The sequence below is a fragment of the Anomaloglossus baeobatrachus genome, chromosome 12 (assembly GCF_048569485.1).
Source record: "Anomaloglossus baeobatrachus isolate aAnoBae1 chromosome 12, aAnoBae1.hap1, whole genome shotgun sequence".
NCBI classification, from domain to species: domain Eukaryota; kingdom Metazoa; phylum Chordata; class Amphibia; order Anura; family Aromobatidae; genus Anomaloglossus; species Anomaloglossus baeobatrachus.
In genome coordinates this window covers 135297767-135325171 of record NC_134364.1, presented here as the reverse complement: position 1 = coordinate 135325171, position 27405 = coordinate 135297767, and the positions used below count along the sequence as shown (strand labels likewise).

Sequence of the window (27405 nt, the reverse complement as noted above, 5' to 3'; positions counted from 1 at the left end):
AGGCTGGTGACCTTACTTTGAAATCCGTGTCAGATTGGCTACATGATCCTCTTTTTTAAAGTTGAACTCAAAACGCCTCCGTGCTGCTACTGAGGTCTTCGGCTGTGTGCACACATTGCTTTTTTAACACGTTTTTTCTTGCAGACTTTTTTGTCTTTATGCCAGCAAAGTCTATGAGAATCCCGAAGTGCTGTGCACACGTTCAGGAATGTTTCCTGACAGATTTGGTTGCAGAAAAAAATCTGTAGCTTGTCAATGGCTTCTGCGTTTTGCCAGCATTTTCACCACTAAACGCAAGAAAAAAAACGCATAAAAAAGGCCGCAAATATGCACGTTTTTCCAACAGCGCCATTCTAACATGGATTTTCACACTAATCCACCGGCTTCATCAGATGTATAAAAAGAATAACAAGAGCAGCTTTTATTGTGAAATACAGCAACAAATGCGATTTTACAAAAACATTTTTTTCCTGAGAACTGAACAATTAGTTCTTTATCTTTATTCTAGTATTTTATAGTTTGGCAAAAGCGCATCATGTACTGGCCTCAGTCTTCATTATTTTTTTTTCCAGTTACATGTGATATTTTTGCCTTATTGATTCATGTAATAAAGCGGCTCATTGCTTGTGCTAGTTCTCACATCAGGGATTTTGTATTGCATAGTAGACTCTCCCTTGGGATTACTCTCCAGTATCCCCACAATAGAATCTGACACCACCCAGTATTCAGAACATTTGTGGTAGATTGATTTGTGTCAGGACCTAGCGTGGTGGTGGCCACAAGTTAAAAAGTTCAAAAAGTGTTAAAGGAGTTGTCCGACATAAACTCAAACATTTTTGTTAAGCTAATCTGTGCTGTATTGTTATTTAAAACACCCCTACATTGTTATTTTTTTGTTTTCTAACTTTTGTTCCTCTTGAATTATCCCTTTATTCTCTGCAGCTCCTTGTTTACATTCAGATCCAGCAAACATGACCACTTCCTGTGCTGAACCTGACAGTCAGAGCTGGCACCGCCCACCCCAGTGTCCAGCCCATCCCACTGCCAGCCTCGCCCCCTGCACACACATTCCCTGTCAGTATTCTGCCCCAGCATTGACTTGTTATCACTACAGCATTGGAAATAACAGCCCCACATTGGGCTCTGCACCCCCCACCACATCGAGCTATGCACCCCCCACAACATACACGGCGCTCTGTACCGACCCCCCCACCACACACACACACACACACACACACACACACACACACACACACACACACACACACACACGGCGCTCTGTACCGACCCCCCCACCATCGTTCTGCACCAACCCCTACCCCCCATAGGGAACACATGTAGGCTACATTCACATGACCGTTCCGTTTTTGCGGTCCGCAAAAAACTGTCCGGTTTTTTTCATGGATGCATCCGTGTGGCAACAGTGTGACATCCGTTCCGTTCTGTATACGGTCCGTGTGTCATCCATGTGTCTTCCGTTTTTTTTGCGGACCGCAAAAAACGGAAGCAGCAAGAAAGATAAATAGATGAGTAGATATAGGGATGGATAGATAGATATAGAGATAGAGGGATGAATGAAGAATGAACAGAGGGATAGATAGATGGATGAGAAAGACCTATATAATGTCCCACCTCCCTGCATATTCTAAACTGGCACCCTTTAGTGACTTTCATGTGGCACTAAAGGGTGCTTAGCCTTGTATTTAGCCAAAAAATATAAAAATAAATAATTAAAAAAAAACGACGTGGGGTCCCCCATATCTTTTGTAGCCAGCTAGGGTAAAGCAGACGGCTGCAGCCTGCAAACCACAGCTGGCAGCTTTACCTTGGCTGGTAATCTAAAACAGAGGGCACCCCACACTGTTATTTTAAATTAAATAAATAGTTTAAAACAAAAAACACGGGGTCCCCCCCAAATTGGATCACCAGCCAAGCTAAAGCAGACAGCTGGGGTCTGGTATTCTCAGACTAGGGAAGTCCACTGTTATTGGACACTCCCCAGCCTAAAAATAGCAGGCTACAGCCATCCCAGAAGTGGCGCATACATTAGATGTGGCAATCCTGGCGCTTTTCCCCAACTCATCCCATTTCCCTGGTGCGGTGGCAAACGGGGTAATATATGGGGTTGATGCCCAATGTGTAATGTCACCTGGCATCAGGTCCTGGGGTCAAGCGTTTATCAGATACCTGACATCACCAACCCAGTCAGTAATAAAAAAAAAATTGAAAACAAAAAAAAAATTATTTTAAAAAACACTCCTCAACACATTTTCTCTTTCACCAATTTATTGAAAAGAACAATCAAATTCGGGTCCAGCGTAATCCAATAAGGGGGTCCCACGACATACTCACTGTACCAGTCAATGAAGAATAGAATGTTCCCCATTGGCTGGGAGAGTAGTGCAGTGACCTGAGCTAACATCATTAGGTCAGCCCAGGTCACTGCAGGGGATGACGAGCACTGCTATCAGGAGGTTAGATGAGATAATTACCAGCTGTGACGATCTCCTGCACTCCTGACGTCAGCGCTGTCACTGACTTCTATGCCCGCCGCGTTCTCAGCGAAGAATCGCAGGATCCCCTGATGTCACCGCTAGTGACAGTCTCGGGCCGCCCGCGAGACTTGATGTGAGAACGCGGCGGGCATAGAAGGCAGTAACAGCGCTGACGTCAGGAGTGCAAAAGATCGTCACAGCAGGTAATGATCTCATCTAACCTCCTGACAGCAGCGCTCGTCATCCGCAGCTGCCCGCATTGCAGTGTGAGAAGCTGCTGATACTGCAGTGGTGTGTGGAAGCTGCTCATACTGCAGTGCGGGCAGCCGCAGGGCTGGCAGAGAGCGGGACACAGACTGCACAGTCAGTGATGAGAAGCAGCGCTGCGCTCCCTCTCATCAGTGCTTTTAAATGTATCGGCATCAGTGATGCTGATACATTTGAATGTGCGATCCTGAGCAGGGGGCCCGGTGCTGGCGGTGACACCGTGGGCAGCCGCCAGGCCCCTCCCCTCAGCTCACGGACCCCACAGCAGTGCCAGGAGAGGTTGCGGGGAGAGTACGGGAGCGTTGGAATGGGTGGGAGGGTGCAGGGAAGGGGGGGGCGGGGACTCATGCACTGTACCCGCCCATCAGGGCGGCGACATGCTGTTCCCAGATTTGCATGTCAACATGGTCCTGCCCATGTTGACATGAAATGACTGGAAGCAGCAAAATTGCGGCAGGAGCGGTCACATGACCACTCTGAGCCTGGGGAAAGGGGCTGACAGCAGGGCAGGTAAGTGATCACTATCTACTTACCTGCCCCAATGTAGCCCAATAGGGAAATAATAAAAAAAGTCAAAATAAGCCAGATAACCCCTTTAAAGAAAACCTGTCAAGTGTACCAGTACTATATATTAAAAAAGGGCCCAATACTGACTCCTATAGTACCCCAATTTGGCCTCTCTTGGCCTTACACGTTTTTTTTTCCCTGCTTCTAACAGATTAGCCTTAAACACTGACTGTTAATTTGCACACTTTGACAGACATTATTTTCATGATATAATTAATGTTATTAACCCCATCATGACATACGGTATGATGTAAACTTAGGTCACATGTCATGTGTGGAGACACATGGGTGAGTGGGTGCTCTCATCCGCTGGCATGGCTGTCTTCAGAAAGACTGCATGGACCAGGGCTCATCTCACTCAACATTCGCACTCCTTCCCCGTGGGCAGACTACTACTCAGACAACACCAGGTGCGGGAACCAAAATCACTGCACTTTATTGGTTCACCAACAGGAAAAAAACATTGTAAATTGCCAGCAAGAACACAAGATGGTACTAGAATCAGTGTCCCACCTTTCCGCTAGTCCACCAAGGATTAGAATCTTTGTGACTTCGGGGCTTTCAGGGCCAACTATTCTAGCTAGCAACACCCCGCTTTTTGCAGGCACTCACTGAGAGGAGATAGTGGCAAGCACAGGAAGCTGACCGAGCACAGCAAGGTATGTAGCCAGGTGATCGAATTGTACCAACCTGGGTTTGCCAAGTGAATTTGTGGACTCAACATTTAGTAGTGAAGCAGTTCTGAGATCCTTCAGTTGGAACCATAGATCCTAGGCTGAATTCCTGTAGAATGAATCTTGAAGCAGTTTTGTGATCCTCCAGCTGGAAACATAGCTCCTAAGCTGAAGTCTTGAAGAATATGCAGAGTGAAGCAGTTCTGTGATCTTCCAGGTGGAACTGTAGTTATTAGGCTGGTCATGTAGAAAATTCACCTGGTGACAGGAACAAATCCCTTTTATACCCCTCAGTTCTCATTTCAGGGTATTATGTCTTACAGGATTGGTTGGAGATGGCTGCCCTCTCATTGGTCACTGCATTATTTTACTCTGAATTATGTCATCAAAGGTGCTGAAGCAATACACATTTAACAGACAATCAGCATTTAACAGACAATAGGGCTTCGACCTGTCTGACATGAGACAATGGTTAACTTTTCTTGATTTAACAAACAAAAGGAACCATATGTCCAGCCTAATTAAGAACAGTTCACCCTCCACACAAGTGGCCAAATGCTGAGTCATCATATTCCTCCCACTTCTTAATTAGCACTGGAAACTGGTGGTTTCTGGCGAGGCTCGCTGTTGATGGGGCGGGCAGACGTGATAAGCCTCAGAGCATCCCTGTCCTCTTATCAGGACGGTCAACAAGCAATTTCATAATCTTTGCCTTTTTGGTGGTGGGGTCAGCAACAAAAGCTTTCATCTATACACCTCCACCTGATTCCCCCCCCAGTCTGGCAGTCTCACTACATTCAAGCCCTAAGGTGGGGTTAGTGAATTGGGCTTGCCCAAACTCCATATAATCTATCTTCCCCCAGTCGATGGCCACAATTTGGTTAGGTGTACTCACTATCGTTGGCTCAGAGGTGGGTGATGGAGGCTGGAGATGTGGGTTATCCTCAGAAGAGGTGGCAGAATGATCTGCATCAAAGTGTTGCTTATCTTGATTGCGGGTGATGGCTTTGAAAAACTTCCTTTGCTTTGTCCTAGATCGTTCTCAAAATAACAGGTGTGGGGAAGCCGTCTGTGAACCCTACTTCAACCTCTCCCTGGTTGATCCCAGTCCAACTGCACACATGCCAGAGGGATGTCCAAGTGCTGGATGCCAGCCAGGGAGGTGGTGACTTGGTGGCCTGGTAAAGGGTGTTCCGTGGGATTATCTGGGCTAACCAGGGTGATGGAAGACCCGGTGTCTCGAAGTCCCTGGGCCTGTATGTCACCGATCTTCATTGGCTGGATGGGGTGATGGAGGTTGGTCACGGTAAGGTGTCCGACTGTGTAGATCACTTACTCTGCTGCTGGTGTATCCTGGGGATAGCATCCCTCAGACTCGGATGGCTCGACTTGGCAAACGTTGACTAGCTGGGCTAGCAATCGGGCTCCAGACATGAGACCCCAGCTTTGGAGACAATCTTTATCCATATGTTCAAGACATCCGCACGTATAACAGCACAGTGGATTCGGGAAGCCATAGTCCCTGTTTGTAAACCTTTGTATTGGTGTGGTAAGGCTTTTCCTGGGTAGTGGGATAGTTCCTGCTCAAGAAGCTGGTCGTAGAAGAACTGGAACTCCCAAAACTTAATACAGAACACAAGCCCTCTCCTCGCTTGAGGCTTCAGGGCCCAACGTGGCCAACAACTTCTGGATTCAGGCTGCTTGGGACTAGGTTACTGATTGTAGACTGCCACGAGAAACTTGATCTGACACGCAGTTTAATTCCTTTGTGTCATCCTCGTCAGAGTCTTCATCATTCTCCACAACATTCTGGGCATCCAAAGGACCAATTCCTGGATAAAATACAGCTGGGTGTCAGTGGCCCTCTATTCAATCTTTAGAATCTGGCACAGCTCCTGTAGTTGCCATTTACTGTGCTAGCTATATCCAATATAGCCAATCCAGTCCTTTTCCCAGTGCCGAGCTGGTGGGGTTGGACATAGTGGTTTCCGAAACCTGTATGACTCACCTATAGCCTGCTGTGTATGCATATGGGTATGGTATGCCTCCCTGGTTGTTGAGCCCTTGGACGATGTCTATGAACACCAGTCCCCTGTATGTCCCCCGCATCAGCCGCCCTGAGTAGTATCCCACCGCTGCCACCAGTTGTGGAGACACAAAGGTCAGTGAGTGCTCTCATTCTCTTACCTGACTGTCTTCAGAAAGAATGCATAGACCACGGCTCATCCCACTGAACACTCGCACTACTTCCTAGTGGGAAGACCACCACTCAGACAACACAGTATGAGGGAGCCACACATTGGTAAAACAATTAGTTCACCAACAGACAACAACATATTGTACATTCCCAGCAAGAACACAAGATGGTACAAATGACAGAGTGTCATCTTCCCACCAGGGATTAGAATCTGTGACTTCATGGCTTCTAGGGCCAATTATTCCAGCCAGCAGCACCCTACTTTTGGCGTGCACCCACTGAGAGGAGATAGTGGCAAGCTTAGGAAGCTGACCAAGCACATCAGGGTATGTAGCAAGGCACCTGAACTGCTTCACCCTGGGGTCTCCAAGCAAATTTGTAGACTAATCGTTGCACAGTGAAGCAGTTCTATGATCCTTCAGCTGGAATCGTAGATCCTAGGCTGAAATCCTATAGAATGAATCTTAAAGCAGCAATACATATATTTAACAGACAATAGGGTTCTGATCAGTCTGACGTGAGACAATGGCTAACTTCTCTTGATTTAACAAAGAAACCATATGTCTGGCCTAATTCATTATAGTTCACCCCCACACAAGTGGCCAGATGCTGAGTCATCACATCGTCTCTGCCTTTGATGCGGATGCCAAGCTCACAATTTTCCCATGCACATGACAGCTGATTTAATCAGCTATCATGTGAACAGCCGCAGGTGGATCGGAGATCTACCCACAGCTATTAACCAGTTAAATCCCGTTGTTAGAGAAAGACAGTGGAATTTAACATATGCTGTACCCAAAATGTTATCAGTAAAAACAGCAGCTCATGGTGCAAAAAATAAGCCATTCCACAGACTCTGATCCAGAAACTCGTCTTGTAAAAAAAAAAAAGCTATATTGATAGAAAAATAAAAAAATAAGGCTACTGAAGAAGGAGAGCAAAAACAAAAAAGAAAAAAATGGAATATGTCAGTGGTTAAGGATTATCTGTGCATATATTTCCATTAACACTTTAAACTTGACCTACCTCAAATGGATCTTGCCAAGAGTAGTTGAATGACAGTATGATATCGACATCCCTCTGTGACTGCAGCACCAGTGGGAAAGGAGAGTTTATAGAGAATCCTCCATCCACAAGGTATAAGTTTTCCTCCATTGGGGTTAGAAGGTTGGGGAAAGCATCCAAGTGATTTCCTGAGAGATGTACACAGATGATATATAAGAACAAGTGGAAACTCAACAGGAGCATATCCAGAAACCTAAAAAACCACCGTGATGTTTGTGAATATAAAACTCCTTATTACCTTTCCATGCCACAAACTCTCTGACTCCCATATAGTCCTTGTAAAGGTACAGGCCTCGGGTAAAGTTATATAGCTCTCCAGCAGTAAAACGGGACTTAAAGAAATCCTGGAAGATGTCAGAAATAATCCCTCCTGGCATCACTAAACGAGTCTGCAGACGGGTTGGATCATGAAAGTGAAATTTTCTGCAATCATCTAGAATGAAACGGGGAAAGGTGAACATTTGTGTAACTTCATTCCTACCTCCCATTTACAGTACTAGTCTAAACAAAAAAGAAAAAGAAGCTTTGAACGGTCAATCAAATATACAAAAAATCTTTATTCATTATGATACAAAACAGGATTCAAAAGGAATCTAAAAGACATAGATAGATGTGTAAAAAGACACAAAAATACCGCAACCAAAATATACCATGCAACACACAAAATGTGCATATGTAAAAAATGGAATATGGATACAAAGATGGGTAATGTGGGTATAGCATGTAGCCTGGCACTGGGAATAGATAATGCCTGCTGCCTAATATCCCTCCAGTGTGTATATGCCCACAGACTGCGAGCAATAATAGATCAGTTCAATATGTATTGGGGACGTGGAGGTTAAGCATATAATTACCTTGTAAAGTGCCAGTGCAGGGACAGGTGCCAGGAGGAAGCCAACCTCCGTGAAGATGACTCCCGATCCCCTACGTACGTTTCACTCTTGGAGTACTTGGCTTAATCATGGGGAAGCCCCAATCAGTGAATTTTGCGTTTACGTTGTCATTCCCCGCACCACTCACTTAATGGAGTTATTTGAAGAGCTACATGTTAATGGCGCAGCAGTGCATATGATCGACCACAGCTTCATTTACATGGTGCTCTTTAGGCCCCATGCGCAAGCTGCATTTTTTGGTGCATTTTTGGGTGCAGTTTGTGGCACAAAAGTGCATAAAATTCGTTCCCCAGCAAAGTCTATGAGATTTCAGTTTTGCTGTGCGCATATCGCTTCTTTTTATGGCTGCAGTTTTGTGGTCAATTTTTGGTGTGTTTTTGACCAGCGTTTTTAGTAGTGATGGGAAGACTCGCAGATACCAGAAATCAGCGGGTCTAACCAGGTTAAAAAAAGAATAGATAAAAATGGTTCCAACTCGGACTTTATCCCAGGTATATGGAAAGATGCCTGTCCCCATATAAGTCTGTGGGGGTCAGAATCTCATGTTTAAAAATGGTGGTAGAAGGGATAGGGGGATTGGTGCAAGCGTGTTATATACCTACCGAGTCTCCGGCGCGGATGTAACGGCTCCCGCAACCTGTCATTCTACTTTCGGGGTTGCTCATTAGCCTCATGCATATTTTCTGCCTTCTCTGCCCTCCGGCGTCTATGATTGGTGATCTAATGTGTGTGTTCCGCTGCAGGTCCTTATGCGTTTCACTGCTCCCGGTCGGCGGCTTCTGAGTATGATCGCAGGGTCTTCTCTCTTCTTTCTTTTGGGGTGTCCGCTTTCTATAATGAAGTGTCCTGCATGATTCTTTCACTTTTTTAGCTGCATGGACACTTCATTATTGAACAATAACTAGGGCTTATTTTCAGGGGAGGTCTTATATTTAAGCCTTGCTGAAAACTCCTGCTAGGTCTTATTTTCAGGGAAACACAGTAGTTTGGTCTTTTCTCTGGTAACATACGGATGCAAAACCTGGACTATAAAGACGGCAGAAGAAGAATCAACACCTTTGAAATGTGGTGCTGGAGAAGGATGTTATCAATACCATGGAAGGCAAGAACAACAAACAAGTCAATTTTGGAACAAATTAAGCCACAAATGTCACTCGAAGCAAGGATCACCAAGCTAGGACTTGCCTACTTTGGACACATCATATGAAGAAAGTACCATAATTTTCGTTTTATAAGATGCACCGGATTATAAGACACATCTAAAATTTAGAGATAAAAAGGAAAAACAAAATTGGAGTCCGTCTTATACTCCAATTGTGTTTTACTGGAGGAGGGGCAGCAGCGGTGGTGGCGCAAAGTCACAGGATGCAAAGGCAGTGCTGGAGTAGAGCGATGCTGCAGGAGGGGGCTGTGCTGGCAGCGGTGGGGGCTGTGCTGGCAGTGGTGGGGGCTGTGCTGGCTGTGTGGAGCAGGGCAGTGCAGTGGGTGTCCCAGATGCTCTGTCAGCAGTCCAGTCTTCAAAGAAATGGTGCCTGGAGTCAGCACGTGCGCAGATTGAGCTCTCGGCTGAATAACAAGCTGAGATATCTGCACGCGTGTCATTTTCCTTATGGCCGCTGCTGCGAGATCAATGGGCCGGAGGCGGCGTGTGTGCTGATGAGATCTGGAGCCTAGCACTATATCTGCGCACGCGCCAACTCCAGGCGCCATTATTTGAAGCCAAAGCATCTGGGACACCTGCTGAACCACTCTGATCCACACAGCCACCGCAACCTGCACAGCCAGCCACCTGCCTGCAGAGCCAGCCACCCACCAGTCAGCCACACGTCTGCACAGCCAGCCACCTGCCTGCAGAGCCAGCCACCCACCAGCCAGCCACCTGCCCGCCCACACACCCAGCCGCCAGCACAACAGCCAGCACCACAGCCAGCACAGCGCCCATTCTCCACCTCCCAGTAAGCTACATTTGGATTTTAAGATGCACCGTTTGTTTTCCTCCCAAATATTTGGGAGAAAAAGTGTGTTATAATCCAAAACATACGGTAATCACTGGAGAAGCATATAATGGTCAGAAGAATAGAAGGAACAAGGCAAAGAGGAAGACCAACAACTTGATGGCTGGATACAATCAAAGTAACAGCAAAAGAAGACTGTTACAGACCAATCTATACTTGCATAAGATCGATTCATCCATCAAGTAAACATGGCTCAAAATTGAGTTGAAGGCAGTTAAAAAAAATTATATATAGCATTAATTAAAATATTCTACATGACCTCTTTTAAAGCTTCTCCACTGTTTAACATCAGTAGGGCAAAAAACTGTTTGTAAATATGTAAAAAAAAGAATAATCATTGCTTACCTATTACCCTGATAACATCAGTCAATGAATTAAGCCAGCGTATTCCTGTGCCAGATGCCCGAGCCCAAATCTCATCAAGGTTGGCTGCAAAAGCACTGCCCCAGACGCCTGGAGAAGAAATAAATAAGTGCACCACAAAAAGAGTTCAATATGTCTAAAGAGGGAGAATGGGTAAACAGTGGAAAGTACATCAGTTTCCTGAGTCTAGAGATAAGAATATGCAAACTACGGTACAAATATCACCCTCCAACATCAATAAATATTAAAGAAAAGTCTTAAGGTTTATGGACTTCCCTTTGTACTTATTCATTGTAGTCTATTACAAGAAACGTAAAGATGGAACATGGATTTAAACTACAAATTAAAAGTGGTGAACTCAACGTGGCAAGAGTAACACCGCGTCAACTTTTCATTTATGTCTATATATTAGAAGACAAGTGCAGCCATAAAGGCTCCACTTCTCACCTTGCAAAAAGCAAATCTTTGGCTCTTTTCTTCTGTGTATGAGATGTCCCATGAAGAACTCGCTACCAAAGTCTTCAGTGCGGATAAATGCACCATATTTCCGAAATCCAACTTCATGAGGCGTAAATTCACACCATTCTGAGAAAATACCAAACAGTTTATTAATAAAGGAAAACTAAAATGTAAAGTGGCTATATTCACCAATTCTTCCCTCCTTTGAACAAAGCATAGACAATCCTGATGGTCTGCACTAGGCCCAAAAGCACTAAAGACCCTTTCTTATGTGACCGGATGGCAGAGCCTAAAAGGTGACTGAAATTATGTCATCGGATATATCTCAGCCATGTGCTGCGCACCTGACCACCAGAGATAGGCACAGGTCTCGGCAGTTAGGAGGCTGAAGAAAGGGACGACATCTATCCCAGTCATTGTGCAGACGCGGACTGTGCTGAATGCATGGGGCAGGTGAGTGGAGCTCATTTGTAAGAGCATCTATGTGATTGATACATTTTCTTTAAATATTGGGCAACACCTTACATTTAAGAATGGTGATTAAATGTTAGCAGTTTTTAAAGGTCTTCAAGAGTAAGATACAATATACACCTAGTTTTATTTATTTTTTTACACTTTTTTTTCCTTGTGACATTCATTGACGTGCTGAGTGCCAAATTCATTAAACCGTGTATCATGATTTTTAGGTTTCTTTTTAACCTGTTTTGAGACTTTTAGCATAAAAAGTTTAATCTTTCTCTAAAACGTCAAAATTTGCACCAAATTATATGTCATGTAGCACATCAGGGGCTCTGCAAACGTAACATGGTTTCCACTATTTATTCCAGCCAATTTTGCGTTCCAAAAGTCAAATGGCGCCCCTTCCCTTCCGAGCCCTGCCATGTGCCCAAACAATAGTTTTCCACCATATATGGGGTTCTCAGGAGAAATTGCACAACAAATTGTACAGTCCATTTTCTCCCCTTGTAAAAATGCAAACTTTTGGGCTAATGTAATATTTTTGTGGGAAAACGTACAATTTTCATTTTTTTCCACATTGCTTTAAGTCCTGTGAAACACCAAAAGTGTTAATCAACTTGATGAATTTGGTTTTAAGCACTTTGAGGGGTTCAGTTTTTAAAGTGGTGTTACTTTAGGGCAGTGTTAGTCCTCAAGAGCCACCAACAGTGCTTATTGTCTAGATCTCCTCAGTATTGTGTGACACCCTGGGCTATTCGGGTCATCACAGGGTTCTGCACAATCTGCCCTTCCCGTTCAGGACTCAAACCCCCATGGTTCTGGGAAACTAACCTGCAGTACTGCCTCCATCAGCATTCACAAATCCTAGCCACACTGTGCACCACACCAGTCAGGCACACCAGTGGGCTGCTTAAACAGGAATAGGGCCGCCCACCTAGGGGTCACACAGGGAGGTGGGAGGAGAGTCGAGTAGGAACCCTCGAGCTGTGAGGCGCTCCTAGGAAGCTGGGAGTTGGAGCTCCCAGGGGAGAAGCAGACTAGTTCGCAGACGGTGGTCTGGACCTAGAGGAGTCGGACCCGCAGTCACAGGGTATTGAGGCTAGGTGCCTGGAACTTGTCAAGGAGGACGGTCAGCAGCCTGGTCCTATCACCAGTCCGGGACCGAAGGCACGATAGGGTACACGGACCCTAGGTCGGGGAGAAGCTTCAGGCGACCCGGCAATTAACCTGCGGACGACAGGGCCTTTATGGACTGTTCCCACGAAGCTCAGAGATCGGGGGCACTAGGGCAACGAGGGGGATAGGGCTTTCCTAGCAAGCAGCCCACTGAAATCCCAAGCGTGAGCTCCTGAGAGCAGGCTCCTTCACTTAGCCACAGTGGGGAGCGGGGCCCGGAAAGCTCCAGGCTACCGGGCCACAACGGACAATCTAAATTAGTGCAAGGAGGCAGGTTACGGCCCTCCAGGCAGTGCTGCAGGGGACAGGACCTGGACAAGCTCCCCTCAGGAGACAGCGGCAGTCAGAGACTTTGTTTACCTTGGTTTACCTTGGTGTCAGCGTCTGCTTCATTGCTGAGCGAGTACCCGATTGACCCCTGCACTGCACTCCCCTCATCACCATCCAGAGTCCAGGGGCCTACCCCTACCCGTGGAGGGTAACATCATCTTGCTTGACCACGCCATCACCCCAAGTACTCCCAACGGCAGCGGCGGTACTCCCAATTACCGTATACCATGGGTGGCGTCACGAACTATACCTATCCCCTGTAAATACCCCCCTTCTACACTTGAGTGTGGCCCCTAGCCCCCGGTCCGGAGACCCTCGAGCGACGAGTAATCACCACTCCCGGATCCGAGCGGTTTGATCCGCTGTAGAGGCAGCACAATTGCACAGGTTAGAAATGAATCACTTGCACAGGAGAGGATTCCAGCACCTGTGCAATACTAAGGGAATCCTGAAAACATGACCTGTTGGTGGCTCCTGAGGACTGGAGTTGGGGGAACACTGCTTTTGGGTATTTACTATCACATTTGCCCCTAAAAGTCACTTCAAATGTAATGTAGTCTCTAATAAAATTGGTTCTGTAAATTTTATTGGAAAAATGAGAAAATTGCTGATAAAATTTTAACACTTCCTGAAAAAAAGAATTTACTGTATATTTCAAAAAGGTGCTGCTGTAAAGTAGACATGTGGCAAATTATTTAACTATTTTGTGTTATAACTAACTGGTTTAACCCCTTCACCCCAGCCGATTTTCTATTTTTCTTTTTTTGGGGGGTTTTTTGCTCCCCTTCTTCCAAGAGCCATACGTTTTTTATTTTTTATCAATCTTGCCATATAAGGGCTTGTTTTTACAGAACAAGTTGTACTTTTAAAGGAACCCACAAGTTTTACACAAGTTTCATACTGGAAAAACTGCAAAAAATTCCAAGTGCGGAAAAAATGCAAAAAAAAAAATGCGATTGCATGATGGTTTTTGGGATATTTTATTCACCATGTTCCCAATATGGTAAAACTGATGTGTCGTTATGTGATGCCTCAGGTCGGTGCGAGTTTGTAGACATCAAACATGTATAGGTTTACTTTTATCTAAGGCGTTAAAGAAAATCAAAACTTTGTCCAAAAAACGTGGAGTACTTTTTGCGCCATTTTCCGTGATCCGTAGCATTCTCCTTTTTCAGGATCCATGGCTCAGTGATGACTTATTTTTTGTTTGTTTTGTACTTATTTTTAATAGTATCATTTCTGTACAGATGCTACATTTTGATCGCCTGTTTTTGCATTTTGCGCAAAATTTGTAGCAACCAAAAAACGTAATTTTGATCATTTGAATTTTTTGCCGCTACACCGTTTACTGATCAGAATAATTGATTTTATATTTTGATAGATTGGGCATTTCTGAATGTGGCAATACCAAATGTCTGTATATTTTTCATTTTTTTAAACCTTTAATTTTCAAAGGGGCGAATGGAGGGTGATTTGAACTTTTGGGATTTTTTTACTTTTTTTTTTTCTAACACTTCTTTTTATTTTACTAGGCAACCTAGGGGACTATAAGGATCAGCAGTCTGGTCACTCATTTATTTCTGTTGATCATAGCTACACAGCTGTGATCACACCAGAAACACTCACCTCTTGTCACTGGCAGCAGTTGGCGGGGTGAAACAGGAAGTGACTCATGCTAGCTACAGGAGCCATCACATGACCCTGTCCTACCATGACAACCATTGACTCACAGTGACCATATCACAGCGCCACCGATGGAGTAAGTGAAGATTTACCGCGGTGGGGATTTAAATCGCAATATCACATTTTGACATCGCGGTTTAAGGGGTTAACAGGCACGGGTGGATCGCGGATCCAATCGTGCCTACGGAACACATCAGCTATTCAAATTCCAGCTGACATGTGCGTGGATCACCGGCAGCTGCCTGCAGCAGCCACCGGTGATTACACTATGACTGCTTAGGACGTACCATTATGGCCCGTGGTCATCAAGGGGTTACGGGCATAAAAATGCAAAGTTTAAAATTGTAAACTTTTGACATTCTTTGTCAAATTTTCAGTGTTTTCATAAATAAACATAAATCATATCAACCAAATTTACCAGCATCATGAAGTAAAACATGTAAAAAACAAACAAAAAAAACAAAAGAAATCTCAGAATCACTGGAATAGCTAAAAAATGTTCCAGATTTATTACCACATGAAGTGATACTGGATCAGAATTGAAAAAACTGGTCTCGTCAGGAAGGCAATCAACCAGGTGGAGACATGTCAAAGAGACTTGGAAAAAGTGCAAATTAAAAAAATAAGGTAAAAAGAAAAAAATGCCAGAAACTATACCAAAAAAGGCACAAATAATAAATCAGGCCCTAAAACTTAAACAATATATATATATTCCCTATCAGTATGTTTTTGGATTGTGGGAGGAAACCAGAGAACCCGGAGGAAACCCACGCAAACACGGGGAGACCATACAAACTCCTTGCAGATGTTGTCCTTGGTGGGAATTGAACCCAGGACCCCAGCGCTGCAAGACTGCAGTGCTAACCACTGAGCCACCGTGCCGCCCATAAACAAGAGGACTATTAATTGTAACAAGTCTGATTTAGTAAATAATGGCATTGCCTATAAAATGTTTGAAAAATGTTGTAACTTTCTAGAACGTTTTGTTTTTTTTCCTAAATCTTGCTATTATGTGCCTCTCAAAACATCCTTTATGCTATTTTACAATATTCCCTTTTCTCGTGCTCTAACAGCACATCCTTATTGCTGGCTGCAGCTCAGATGGAGTTAATCGAGAACTTTCCATCTCCTGCCTTCCTGTGTTCATACATTGCAGTGGTCTGTACAGACCCTTTCACACTGTTTTATCCACCATTCAGTGTTCCCGTCATACACCATTTTCAGGTGTATACGCCTACTGGAGGCTGACACAACGGTTGTACTGCATCGGGGTGTCCACCGCCAGTAGGCGTATACGCCTGAAAGTGGTGCACAACAGGGCATACAGCGACTCCATCTGCACCATTATGGTCAGTTATAGTCAATGGTTCCTAAAGAACATACACCCGAATTCCGTTTTGCGGGGGATTCGGACTTAAGCCCCTACAGGACCACTGAACAGATGCTCTTCGCAAGATTTCATACAGAGGAGTGAAAATAATTAGCTGAAATGTCAAAGAGCCAAGGACCATCTACGAAGAGCCACAGAAAGACTTGGAATGAGCAGATACCATTGTTTAAATGGATGAAAGGGGGGGGGGGAATGGAATCCAGCACCAGCAAAAATATGTCTAAAAATAAAAAATTTATTGAAACATGGGTATTAAAATAGCAACTCAAAAGATATTTCACATTCAATTTGTATCTTTATTTCATTCCATTTTTCATTTCTCATATACATATTATAAAATAACCTTAATTAACCCTAAAAAAATTCTATATAATAATTCATACATATCTCTTTCATACACAATTTTATTAATATATGCCTATATATACACACTTGTACATATTATCTCACATTAAATGCATACATATCTGACACCCCACACATTTTAATTTCAACACCAACATTTGTTTTTCTTGGCAGCGGTTTCTTGATTTTCCTCTACCCCTCCTGACTCTGCCTCGCTCCCATGTCTTTTCCTTGGTGATCAGCTATTTAAACTGACCGCATTGACTTGCTTGTTACCTATGAATAAGGACGTTTTTAATTCCCTGTCTGAAACGCATAAGGATATAATGCCCTTTTCTGCGGTTTTCACTATTTTAATACCCATGTTTCAATAAATGTTTGATTTTTATACATATTTTTGGTGCTGGATTCCATCCCCCCTCCCTTTCCTCCATTGACTCTTCGTTGATTCCAGATTAGGCTGCTCTGGAGGATCCGTGCACCTCTCATCAAACCGGGGACTTTATATCCTGGTAAGCTGAAAACCTTTTTCGCTTTGTTCACAATTGTTTAAACATTTAGACAAGCCTGTGAAATCCTGGGAGAATACAGTCTGGTCATAGGTGCGGCTGCAATCCAATGCTTTTATCTGATTGCACTCAGTATTAAATGCAAGTGGGAGCGAGGCCTTAATCACATCGTTTTACTTTTTACCAAAAATATAATGAAGCCTACAAAGGAATGAACACATTATCTACAGTCAAATATGGTGAAGGGTCAAAGATGTTTTGGGGTTGCTTTGCTGCCTCTGGCACTTGGTGCCTTGACGGTGTACAAGACAGCATGAAATCTGAAGACTACCAAATAATTTTGGGTCGCAATGTAGTGCCCAGTGTCAGAGCGAATGGAGCTGCTGGGTACGAGCCAAGGAAAGGCCCAGGAAGGCCATTTCTGTATGGATGAATGACATACGTTTGTGCGATTTTACTTGAAGACAGATGAACTAATGTGATTTTACTTGCCATTTCCATTTGGCTGAAGACATATAAGCTTGTGTGATTGTAAAAACGTTGCAATGAGTGCACTCAAATTCTGAATGAGGAGCAGATATTTTCAGAGCAAATGTTATGTGTGGATTTCATGATATGGATTTTGACTGGTTGCTGGTTGTAGTGATATTGTACCAAAAATAAAAATTGCTTTCATTTAAATTCTTGTATTTAAAAATTAGGCTATACAGACTACATTGCCCCATCGTATGCAAATCTGTTCCTTGGAGCCTTGGAATGGGACATCTTTTCCAGTAACCCCATATACCAAGTTGACACAATCAAGAATTGTATTCGCTACATCGATGACGTCTGGTTCATCTGGGAAGGCACCACAGATGGGCTAGATGTCACGATGAGGGACCTTAATGACAAAGTCAACATCAAGCTTACATATCAATATGGTAAAAATCTACATTTTTCTGGATATCAATATCCAAACCACACCATCCGGTGAGATCGCTACTGACATTTTTCTAAAACTCACATTGATTAATACTATACTGTATGCAAAATCCTTCCATCCTGGTAGTACTATTCAAACTATACCTATAAGCCAATTTGTATGTCTTAAAATAATTTGCTGCACAAAAGAAAATTTCCAGAGACAGGTTGATGACGGATACCGACGTTTTCGAGAAAGAGGCTATGGGCAAAGACAAATAAACAAAAGGTTACAACAGAGCACAAAATACACCTAGAAATTACTTGTACAAACAATTAAATTTGAAAAAGAATCTGACAACAAAGAAACGCTCATTACTCAGTATAACAACAAGTGGAAGGATATATCTGACATTGTGCATAAGCACTGCAATATCGTTCTTAATGAGCCCATATTAAAAACTATACTTCCCACTAAACTTCTCATTACCGCAAGATCAAAAAACCTTAGAAACCATCTTGTAAAGAGCAATCAATCCACAACAAGATCTGCGGATATGCAAATTTTACATGGATTTTTCCCCATGTGGGCTATGCAAAGCCTGTAGAAATATGCCCAAAAGTAAGGAGATTAAAAACTTGGATGGAACATGTACATATAACATTTTCCATAGACTGATATGCTCCTCAAAAGGTGTAATGTATCATGTCCAATATCCGTGCCAAAAAATCTATGTGGGAAGAATAACCTGAGAATTAACGGTGAGGGTTTGTGAATATATTACAAAAAGTCCATGTGCAAAAAATGGAACAGCTAAAACCCTCCCAAAACATTTTAAATGTTATCATAATTCTGATTCAAACAAAATCATCTTTTAACACTATAAGTCCCAGAATTGGGTCATTTAACATTTCTACCATTGGAACCCTATGGAGCTTGAAATTCCTAGGACTTCTAGTGTTAAGGCCATTGATCAACTCAACCTGGGAAATAAAGGTGGAGATCTCTGAAAGCCGATGGATAAATAGGCTTAATTCCATAGTACCACATGGACTAAATGAGAACTTTGACTTTTCACACTTTCTATAAACCGGTATTTTTATGGGGGGTCTTGAGGGTATTATTGTTTATATTTATGTTGTTCTAACTCATGTTTTTAATCATAGATTTTTTTATTCTAAGATTGTTCATTATGTTTATCTACTATATTTTCCTCCAATTTGAGACGTGGCCCATCTACTATGGATCTGAAAAAATAAAAATACAAAGAAAATAAAAGAAAGGAAGAATAAAAGACTCACTGCTCAAGACTGGGAATGTTGCCATAAGAGGAAGACATATCCGAAGGACACTATTAATACGGACTGAGCTCCGAACTATCCAGAGCGGACTGTGACTGAGATCTAATTACTTTACAGTAATACTCCAGTAATTTGCAGTATTGCATAGATAATGCCTTTATAATAATTTGTGATGTGGTTTTAATAATTTTTGTTGACACACTTATTGTTAATATTAGTCTAAGGATTTTGGATATACTGGATATTGTTATTAGCTCATATCTTAAATATAATATTTCACACTAGCAATAGTCTACACTTTCCAACACTACCCTCTGGCTGAATATACGTGTTACATTTGGCATTTATATTCTAACTAGAAGGTGGCCCGATTCTACGCATCGGGTATTCTAGAATTTACGTATTGTGTAGTTCATGTATGATTTTTGTTTTATATATAGATGTTGTTGTGTGTAGTTACCAAGTGTTTGTGTAGGGCGCTGTACATGTTCTGGGTGTTGTCTGGGTGTGACGGGGGGTGAGAGCGGTGTTGTATGTGTGTTGCGTTGTTTGTGGAGCGCTGTGTGTCTGTAGCGTTGTGTGTGTGTTGCGCGGTTTGTGTGTGTGTGGTGTGTTTTGGGGGGAGGTATGTATTGTGCAATGTGTGTGTTGTGCGATATGTGCGTATATTTATGTATGCCGCGGTGTTTGTGTGTTGGGTGTTGTGTGTGTGCAGCGTTGTCTGTGTGTGTGTGTGTCTGTGTAGGGCGGTGTTTGTGGTTCCCAGTGTGTGTGTGTGTGTTGTGCAGTGCGCGCGTGTGTGTGTGTGTGTTGGGGGGAGGTGTGCACCTCCCATCGTGCTCCATCCCCCATGCTGCGCACCCCCCATCGTGCTCCATCCACCATGCTGCGCACTCACCATCGTGCTCCATCCGCCATGCTGCGCACTCCCAAACGTGCTCCATCGGCCATGCTGCGCACTCACCATCGTGCTCCATCCGCCATGCTGCGCACTCCCAAACGTGCTCCATCGGCCATGCTGCGCACTCCCAAACGTGGTCTATCCGCCATGCTGCGCACTCCCAAACGTGCTCCATCCGCCATGCTGCGCACTCCCAAACGTGCTCCATCCGCCATACTGCGCACTCCCCATCGTGCTGCATCCCCCATGCTGCACACTCCCAAACGTGCTCCATCCGCCATGCTGCGCAATCCCAAACGTGCTCCATCCGCCATGCTGCGCACTCCCAAACATGCTCCATCGGCCGTGCTGCGCACTCCCAAACGTGGTCTATCCGCCATGCTGCGCACTCCCAAACGTGCTCCATCCGCCATACTGCGCACTCCCCATCGTGCTCCATCCCCCTTGCTGCGCACTCCCAAACGTGCTCCATCCCCCATGCTGCGCACTCCCAAACGTGCTCCATCCGCCATACTGCGCACTCCCCATCGTGCTCCATCCGCCATGCTGCGCACTCCCAAACGTGCTCCATCCGCCATGCTGCGCACTCCCAAACGTGCTCCATCCGCCATGCTGCGCACTCCCAAACGTGCTCCATCCGCCATGCTGCGCACCCCCCATCGTGCTCCATCCGCCATGCTGCGCACTCCCAAACGTGCTCCATCCGCCATGCTGCACACTCCCAAACGTGCTCCATCCGCCATGCTGCACACTCCCAAACGTGCTACATCCGCCATGCTGCGCATTCCCAAACGTGCTCCATCCGCCATGCTGCGCACTCCCAAACATGGTCCATCCGCCATGCTGCGCACTCCCAAACGTGCTCCATGGCCATGCTGCGCACTCCCATACGTGGTCTATCCGCCATGCTGCGCACTCCCCATCGTGCTCCATCCGCCATGCTGCGCACTCCCAAACGTGCTCCATCCGCCATGCTGCGCACTCCCAAACGTGCTCCATCCGCCATGCTGCGCACCCCCCATCGTGCTCCATCCGCCATGCTGCGCACTCCCAAACGTGCTCCATCCGCCATGCTGCGCACTCCCAAACGTGCTCCATCCGCCATGCTGCGCACTCCCAAACGTGCTCCATCCGCCATGCTGCGCACTCCCAAACGTGCTCCATCCGCCATGCTGCGCACTCCCAAACGTGGTCCATCCGCCATGCTGCGCACTCCCAAACGTGGTCCATCCGCCATGCTGCGCACTCCCAAACGTGGTCCATCCGCCATGCTGCGCACTCCCAAACGTGCTCCATCTGCCATGTTGCGCACTCCCAAACGTGGTCCATCCGCCATGCTGCGCACTCCCAAATGTGGTCCATCCGCCATGCTGCACACTCCCAAACGTGCTCCATCCGCCATGCTGCGCACTCCCAAACGTGCTCCATCCGCCATGCTGCGCACTCCCAAACGTGCTCCATCCGCCATGCTGCGCACCCCCCATCGTGCTCCATCCCCCAGGCTGCGCACTCCCAAACGTGCTCCATCCCCCATGCTGCGCACTCCCAAACGTGCTCCATCCCCCATGCTGCGCACCCCCCATCGTGCTCCATCCCCCATGCTGCACCAGCATCAGCCTCTCTGCCCGCATCAGCCTCTCTGCCCGCAGCATCAGCCTCTCTGCCCGCAGCATATCAGCCTCTCTGCCCACAGCATCAGCCTCTCTCCTCCCAGCATCAGCCTCTCTCCTCCCAGCATCAGCCTCTCTCCTCCCAGCATCAGCCTCTCTCCTCCCAGCATCAGCCTTTTCTGTCCCTAGCATCAGCCTCTCTCCTCCCAGCCTACCCCAGCCTCAGCCTCCCCCAGCATCAGCCTCTCTTCTCTCAGCCTCCCCCTCCCAGCCTTCCCCAGGATCAGCCTCTCTCCTCCCAGCCTCCTCCAGCACAACGTGCTCCTCTGCCGACACAGATCCAATCACACACACACACACACCCGATCGCATACACTCACACACACCCGATCGCATACACTCACACACACCCGATCGCATACACTCACACACACCCGATCGCATACACTCACACACATCCGACCGCATACACTCACGCACACACACATTGACGATATTGCACATACGCGCTCACACTCACAACATCCGGAGATACCACATGTTTCTGGCCATGTGATCCTCTGGCAGGTCCTGGAAGTTCACTGCACAGTATCGCCGCCGAGAAGCAAGCGATATCCCAGGATGTTGTGAGTGTGTGGATGCGATGTGATGTGTGTGTGAGGTGTGTGAGAGTGAGTGTGATCTGATGTGTGTGTGTGTGCGTGCGTGTGTGTATGTTCCGCCGCTGGAGGACCTTGATGCGCTGGTAACTATGCTACCATGGTTACCAGCGTATCCCATCCCCCGCTCGCACGGGAGCCCACACCAGCATACGGCGGCAACCCCAGCAATGCGAGGGTATGTGTCGGCTGGGTTGGCGGCGTACGCTGATGTGGGCTCCCGGGGGTAAAGTACTCACCTGGGAGTCGTGGCTCCGTGTCGGTCGGTTCGGGGAATGCGTGCGGGGGGCGGGGCCAGAGCGAGCGTGCATTGCGTGAGGGGGGCGGGGCGTGTTGCCTGGGAGAGCGGCCAATCCGTGCGGGGGGCGGGGCCATGGCGAGCCCAGCGGCCAATCAGCTTTGTGTCACCGTAAGGACACAATTTTGGAGCAAGACAGACAGACAGATAGACAGACAGACTAAGGCAATTATATATATAGATATTATGTCCATTACTTTCAACAGGTATGATAACATGTATAATCTTATGAACTCCACATCCCATTACCCTTTTTGTTTAATTTTGCACATGTTTATCTCATCAGTCACTCACTTTCGCACTCTCTTTATATTTTCCCAAACACCAACATTCCTTGTTACAATCACTTTCTCATTATTTTAGCATAGTCATTGAAAAAATTCACCAGTCGTTTCATATTGCACATTACAGTAGCAATTTACTAGTTTGTCATATTTCTTATGGATTTGCTTATACCATTTTATCATTTGTGTTTTAGCATATCATGTACACCCATAGAAATAAACCACCCACATACCATGGTGCGTCATTTATTTACTTGCAGACACACTTTATTTTCCTAACTTTTACTCACTGCGAGTGGAAGAAAGAAAATTCCAGCAACTAAATAGGAAAGGGTTCTTTACAGTTAGAGCAGTCAGAATGTGGAATGCGACCACAAGAGGTAGTAATGGCAGATACTATAACAGCTTTATATCAGGGCGGATGATTTCCTCAGTTCACATAACATTGTTGGTTATAAAAGACTTAGAGACAATATGTAGAACTGGTGGAGGAAGGTTGAACTACATGAACCCTGGTCTTTTTTCAACCTAAGTAACTATGTAACTTATAGATATTAACTGTCTCTAGACTATAAGTTATACATCACTGTACATTTGCCATTTATTTCATATTTCCAATCTTGTGTGTCCAGATTTTATTAATTAGCACCCGGTGATGCTAATCTTTGTCTACCTAAATTATGACTTCATGGTTTCCTTTTGCATATACTGTAATTTCCGGTTTGTAAGACGCACTCTTTTTCCCCCAAAACTGGGGGAAAAATGGGGTGTGTCTTAAAAACCATATATGGCTTACCAGGGTGGCAGTGGTGGCGCAGGGTCAGCGATATGGAGGGCTCGTGGGGTGTCATGGCGGTGGGCGCCAGTGATCTGCTGCTAAGGTCGAAGGAGGAGATATCGCTGTTCAAGAGAGTCAGTGTACGGCAGTAGATTGTCGACGATACTGCGGGCTCATGGGGTGTCGTGGCAGCAGGCGCCATTGATCTGCTGGCAGACTGTGGGGGCTGCTTTGACTTGCTCGCAGTTGATGAAATGAACTTCAAGAAAATGGTCGCAGAGGCAGGCCATGTGCAAATAGGACTCCATGGCCATTTTTTTGAAGTCCATTACATTAATCTGCACACGCGCCACCTCCACAGTCATTTTCTTGAAGTCCACCGGCGATTCAATGCAACCCGCTATTCGCCAGCAGATCAATGGTGATCGCCGTCACAACACCCCATGAGCCCGCAGTATCGCCTACCCTCCACACACTGATTCCTCTTACAGATGGAATAGCTACTAAGACTAGTCGATTCACTGGATAAGCTGTTGTTATACAACAAGAAGTAAACGTTTACTGAATGTTTAGAGAAGCAAAGGATAAAAATAATCAAATGTGTATATAGGCAGAATAAATATATACATGCTGTCACATGAGAAACCTATAAAGACCACAGAAAGGCCTAGAATTGAGAGAGTCCTTTACCAATGCAGACCAGGACCTCAGTGGCACCTGTCACGTCAGTGACACCTGTCACTCATGATGTTCTTAAATCCCTACATGGACGCAGGAAACCCAGCTGGCTGAGGAAGGTCTGTGGATAATGGGCAGTAATCTTTATCAGCCACAGGCTCTTTTTTCAATGATGGCCTAGATAACCGATGAATTAACACATCTGTCACGAACAGTTATATGTGTGTGCTTTGGTGGACAAAGTATGGGTGGCACCAATGTTTAGTTCTCTGGTGGCCAGACACACCCAGCCTTGTAAGACGTATGCCTAATACCATGTAGGAAAAACTGCAAAGATCCTGTAGAAACACACCACTCGTCCACTCTACCGGTTCCTGAGATTGCAGATTGACTATACACATCTACCACAAGTAGGTTTATTGCTCTGAGGCATACCCAGTGCAGAAAACCATGCTACTGCTGAAAAACTCATAACGCAGTTGTTATGTAAAAATGGGCTTCATGAAGTGGTAAAAAGCATATTTTATAGGAGTGGTCATTATAAGAAATCTTCAGGTTGACGCTGTTATACAGAACATAGCCAAAATAAAAGAGTGATGGTTATAGGAGCATGATAAAAACAAGGACTGATTCTGGGAGAAACACTTTTTGAACCAGCTAATTAGTTTAAGGGTTTGGGTGGGTGACTTTCAGGGATGACACACACACACACACACACACACACACATACACACACACACACACACACACCTGTTTGTAACTGGTATTGTTTGTCAGAAAAGTATACTTAAGTGTGTTTTTTTCCATACCAGACCCTATCTTCATAGAAGGTGCCTGGAGACCATTCGCTGTCCTACATAACTGAGCGCAGAGCGTCTTCTGACCAAGGTTTGATATGGAGGCAGCAGAAGAACCTCACTTTGTACATAAAGCAAAGGGGACTTGCCTGTAGTCACTCTGTAGCTAACACCAGCACAACAGGGTTTCTACATGATGTTTAGAATGCCCTATTGCTCAAAGAAGAATTAAAAAAACTCCATTCCCAAGAAGACTGGGACTTTAAGTGGTCCAGTTGGCTCAGCTGGCTTGGTTCCACCTACTGCTTCAGGAGACAGAGGGTGGCTTGTGGGCACTGTGTACCCTTTGGCTAAGATGGCAATAATTTGTGTATATTTACTTGTTAAAATAATCATGTTTTGTGTCTTGACTCTGGATTTGCTTGGTAAACTTAGAACTAAGCATGTTAGGATTTAAACTGATATTATATCCCACTTATTGTATGCCCCAAAAACATAGGCTCAAAGTTAAGCCCAGGAATGATTCATGGCCTAGATCGGCTGACCATACTTTCAGGAAGATGACCCCTTCTATGTTTAAAGGACGGGCAGAGGACCTAATTTCTGGAAAAGGGTTCCACAGTTGCACCCCAGCAGTTTTGGGTTGTTTCCCGTATGCTGGAGGCTCCCTTCACATTGGTTCCTCCACATGTCTGAGGACAGTCTGGAGACAGATCACTGTATCCTCTGATTTGAGTGGCCTATCTACACACCTCGAGTGAGTAGCAGCTGACAATAGGGATTCAATGGCCTAGTCAGGTGCAAATTAGGGATACATAGGGTACAAAACAATGATCAAAGGCATGGGTGTACGTTTAGAAATTCAAACAAGAGAGGGAAATGTAAAGGAAATCATCTGATTATGGAATGTGTTGTGGATATTATGTTTTAATTGTCATAATACAATATACCAATATCTTACATTATTGTATTACATTGAAACACACCATCTTATGAACATCTATGAATGGTGCTTGGTATACACAAGCAACATAACTTTGCAACTTTATGACATGAACAAGTTGCAACTCTTGATACTTGCAAGACATTTGCCAAGATAAGTCTACACACCCTGCCATTTACGTAACCATACCAACAAACCAATCTAGCCCACTCATTAAGCTTTAAGAACCAATCACTAAGGATTGAAAAGTGACCAAAAATGTTGAAGTTATATTGACTTGTGTATTAAAGATTTGCAATAAATATGCCCTCTAGGCACTGCAGGCAGGGTATCCTATTGACACCATACTTGTAGTGGCCTCCTTTATTCTCTCCACCGATGTAGCGTCATTGTAGTTCACTTGTCACGCTCTATTTATTGTCAAATTGCCATAACACATGCAGTACATTCACTTTTGAACTGTGTGGGTGTCTGATGCGAATAAGCTCAATAAACTTATCAACTAGCTAATGTTTGAGTTTGGTGTAAAAACAAAAATAAAAAGTCCGGTTCAGGAACCGACTTGATCCTGGACCCCATAAGCCCCCAACTCTGTGCTTCTTCTTGGCTGAGTATCATAATACGGGGGTCCCTACACAATGTTTTTTTCAATCATTTAAATAAATTTAAAAAAGGAATGCTGTCATTACCCCAATTTTGATACCCAGACAAAATGAATCAGGTAGCTGGGGGCTGGTATTCTCAGGCTGGAGAAGCCCATGGTCCCCAGCCTAAAAATTGCAGCCTGCAACCACCCCAGAGTTGGCACATCCTTTTGATGCACTAATCCTGACACTTACCCGGCTCATCCTGGTGAGGTGGCAACCAGGGTATTTTGAAAGGGTTAATGACAGCTGTGATTTGTCAAAAAACCATAGCTGCCACAAAGCCATGGATTAGTAATGGGTATGGGTTTATGAGACCCCCCCATTACTAATCGGGTAAGTAAAAACAAAAACACAAAGAAAACTCCTTTATTTAAAAAAAAAAAAAAAAAAGAAGAACACCCTCTTTCTCCAACTAATTAACCCCCAAAAATACCCCTGCAGGTCCGATGTAATCCACAAACACTACATCCCATGATGATCCCGGCTCTGCTACATCCTGAGATTGCAGTGCATGGTCAAATTAGAAAACATGACAGATCACTGCAGCCAGCGTGACACATTGATGGAGCTGAAGCTGTAAGGGTATGTGCGCACGTTGCTTTTTACCTGCTTTTTACCTGCTTTTTTGCTGCTTTTTCTTCTGCGCTGTTTAATGCCAAAATGGATGTGTTCTTCTATTCAAGCAAAGTCTATGGGAATTTGGGTTTCTTGTTCACAC

The 27405-nt window shown here is 45.0% G+C and overlaps 1 protein-coding gene across 1 annotated transcript in view; it reads right to left on the bottom strand.

The window, feature by feature from the left end:
* Positions 1 to 27405, bottom strand: part of PLA2G4F (phospholipase A2 group IVF) — a 178854-nt gene that overhangs the window by 4371 nt on the left and 147078 nt on the right. Inside the window, exons 15-18 of the mRNA XM_075330911.1 lie at positions 10984 to 11121; positions 10519 to 10626; positions 7504 to 7698; positions 7227 to 7393 (exon numbers count right to left, since the gene is read on the bottom strand). Of these exons, the coding sequence (XP_075187026.1) occupies positions 7227 to 7393; positions 7504 to 7698; positions 10519 to 10626; positions 10984 to 11121 (608 nt within the window). The remainder of the gene's footprint in view (positions 1 to 7226; positions 7394 to 7503; positions 7699 to 10518; positions 10627 to 10983; positions 11122 to 27405) is intronic.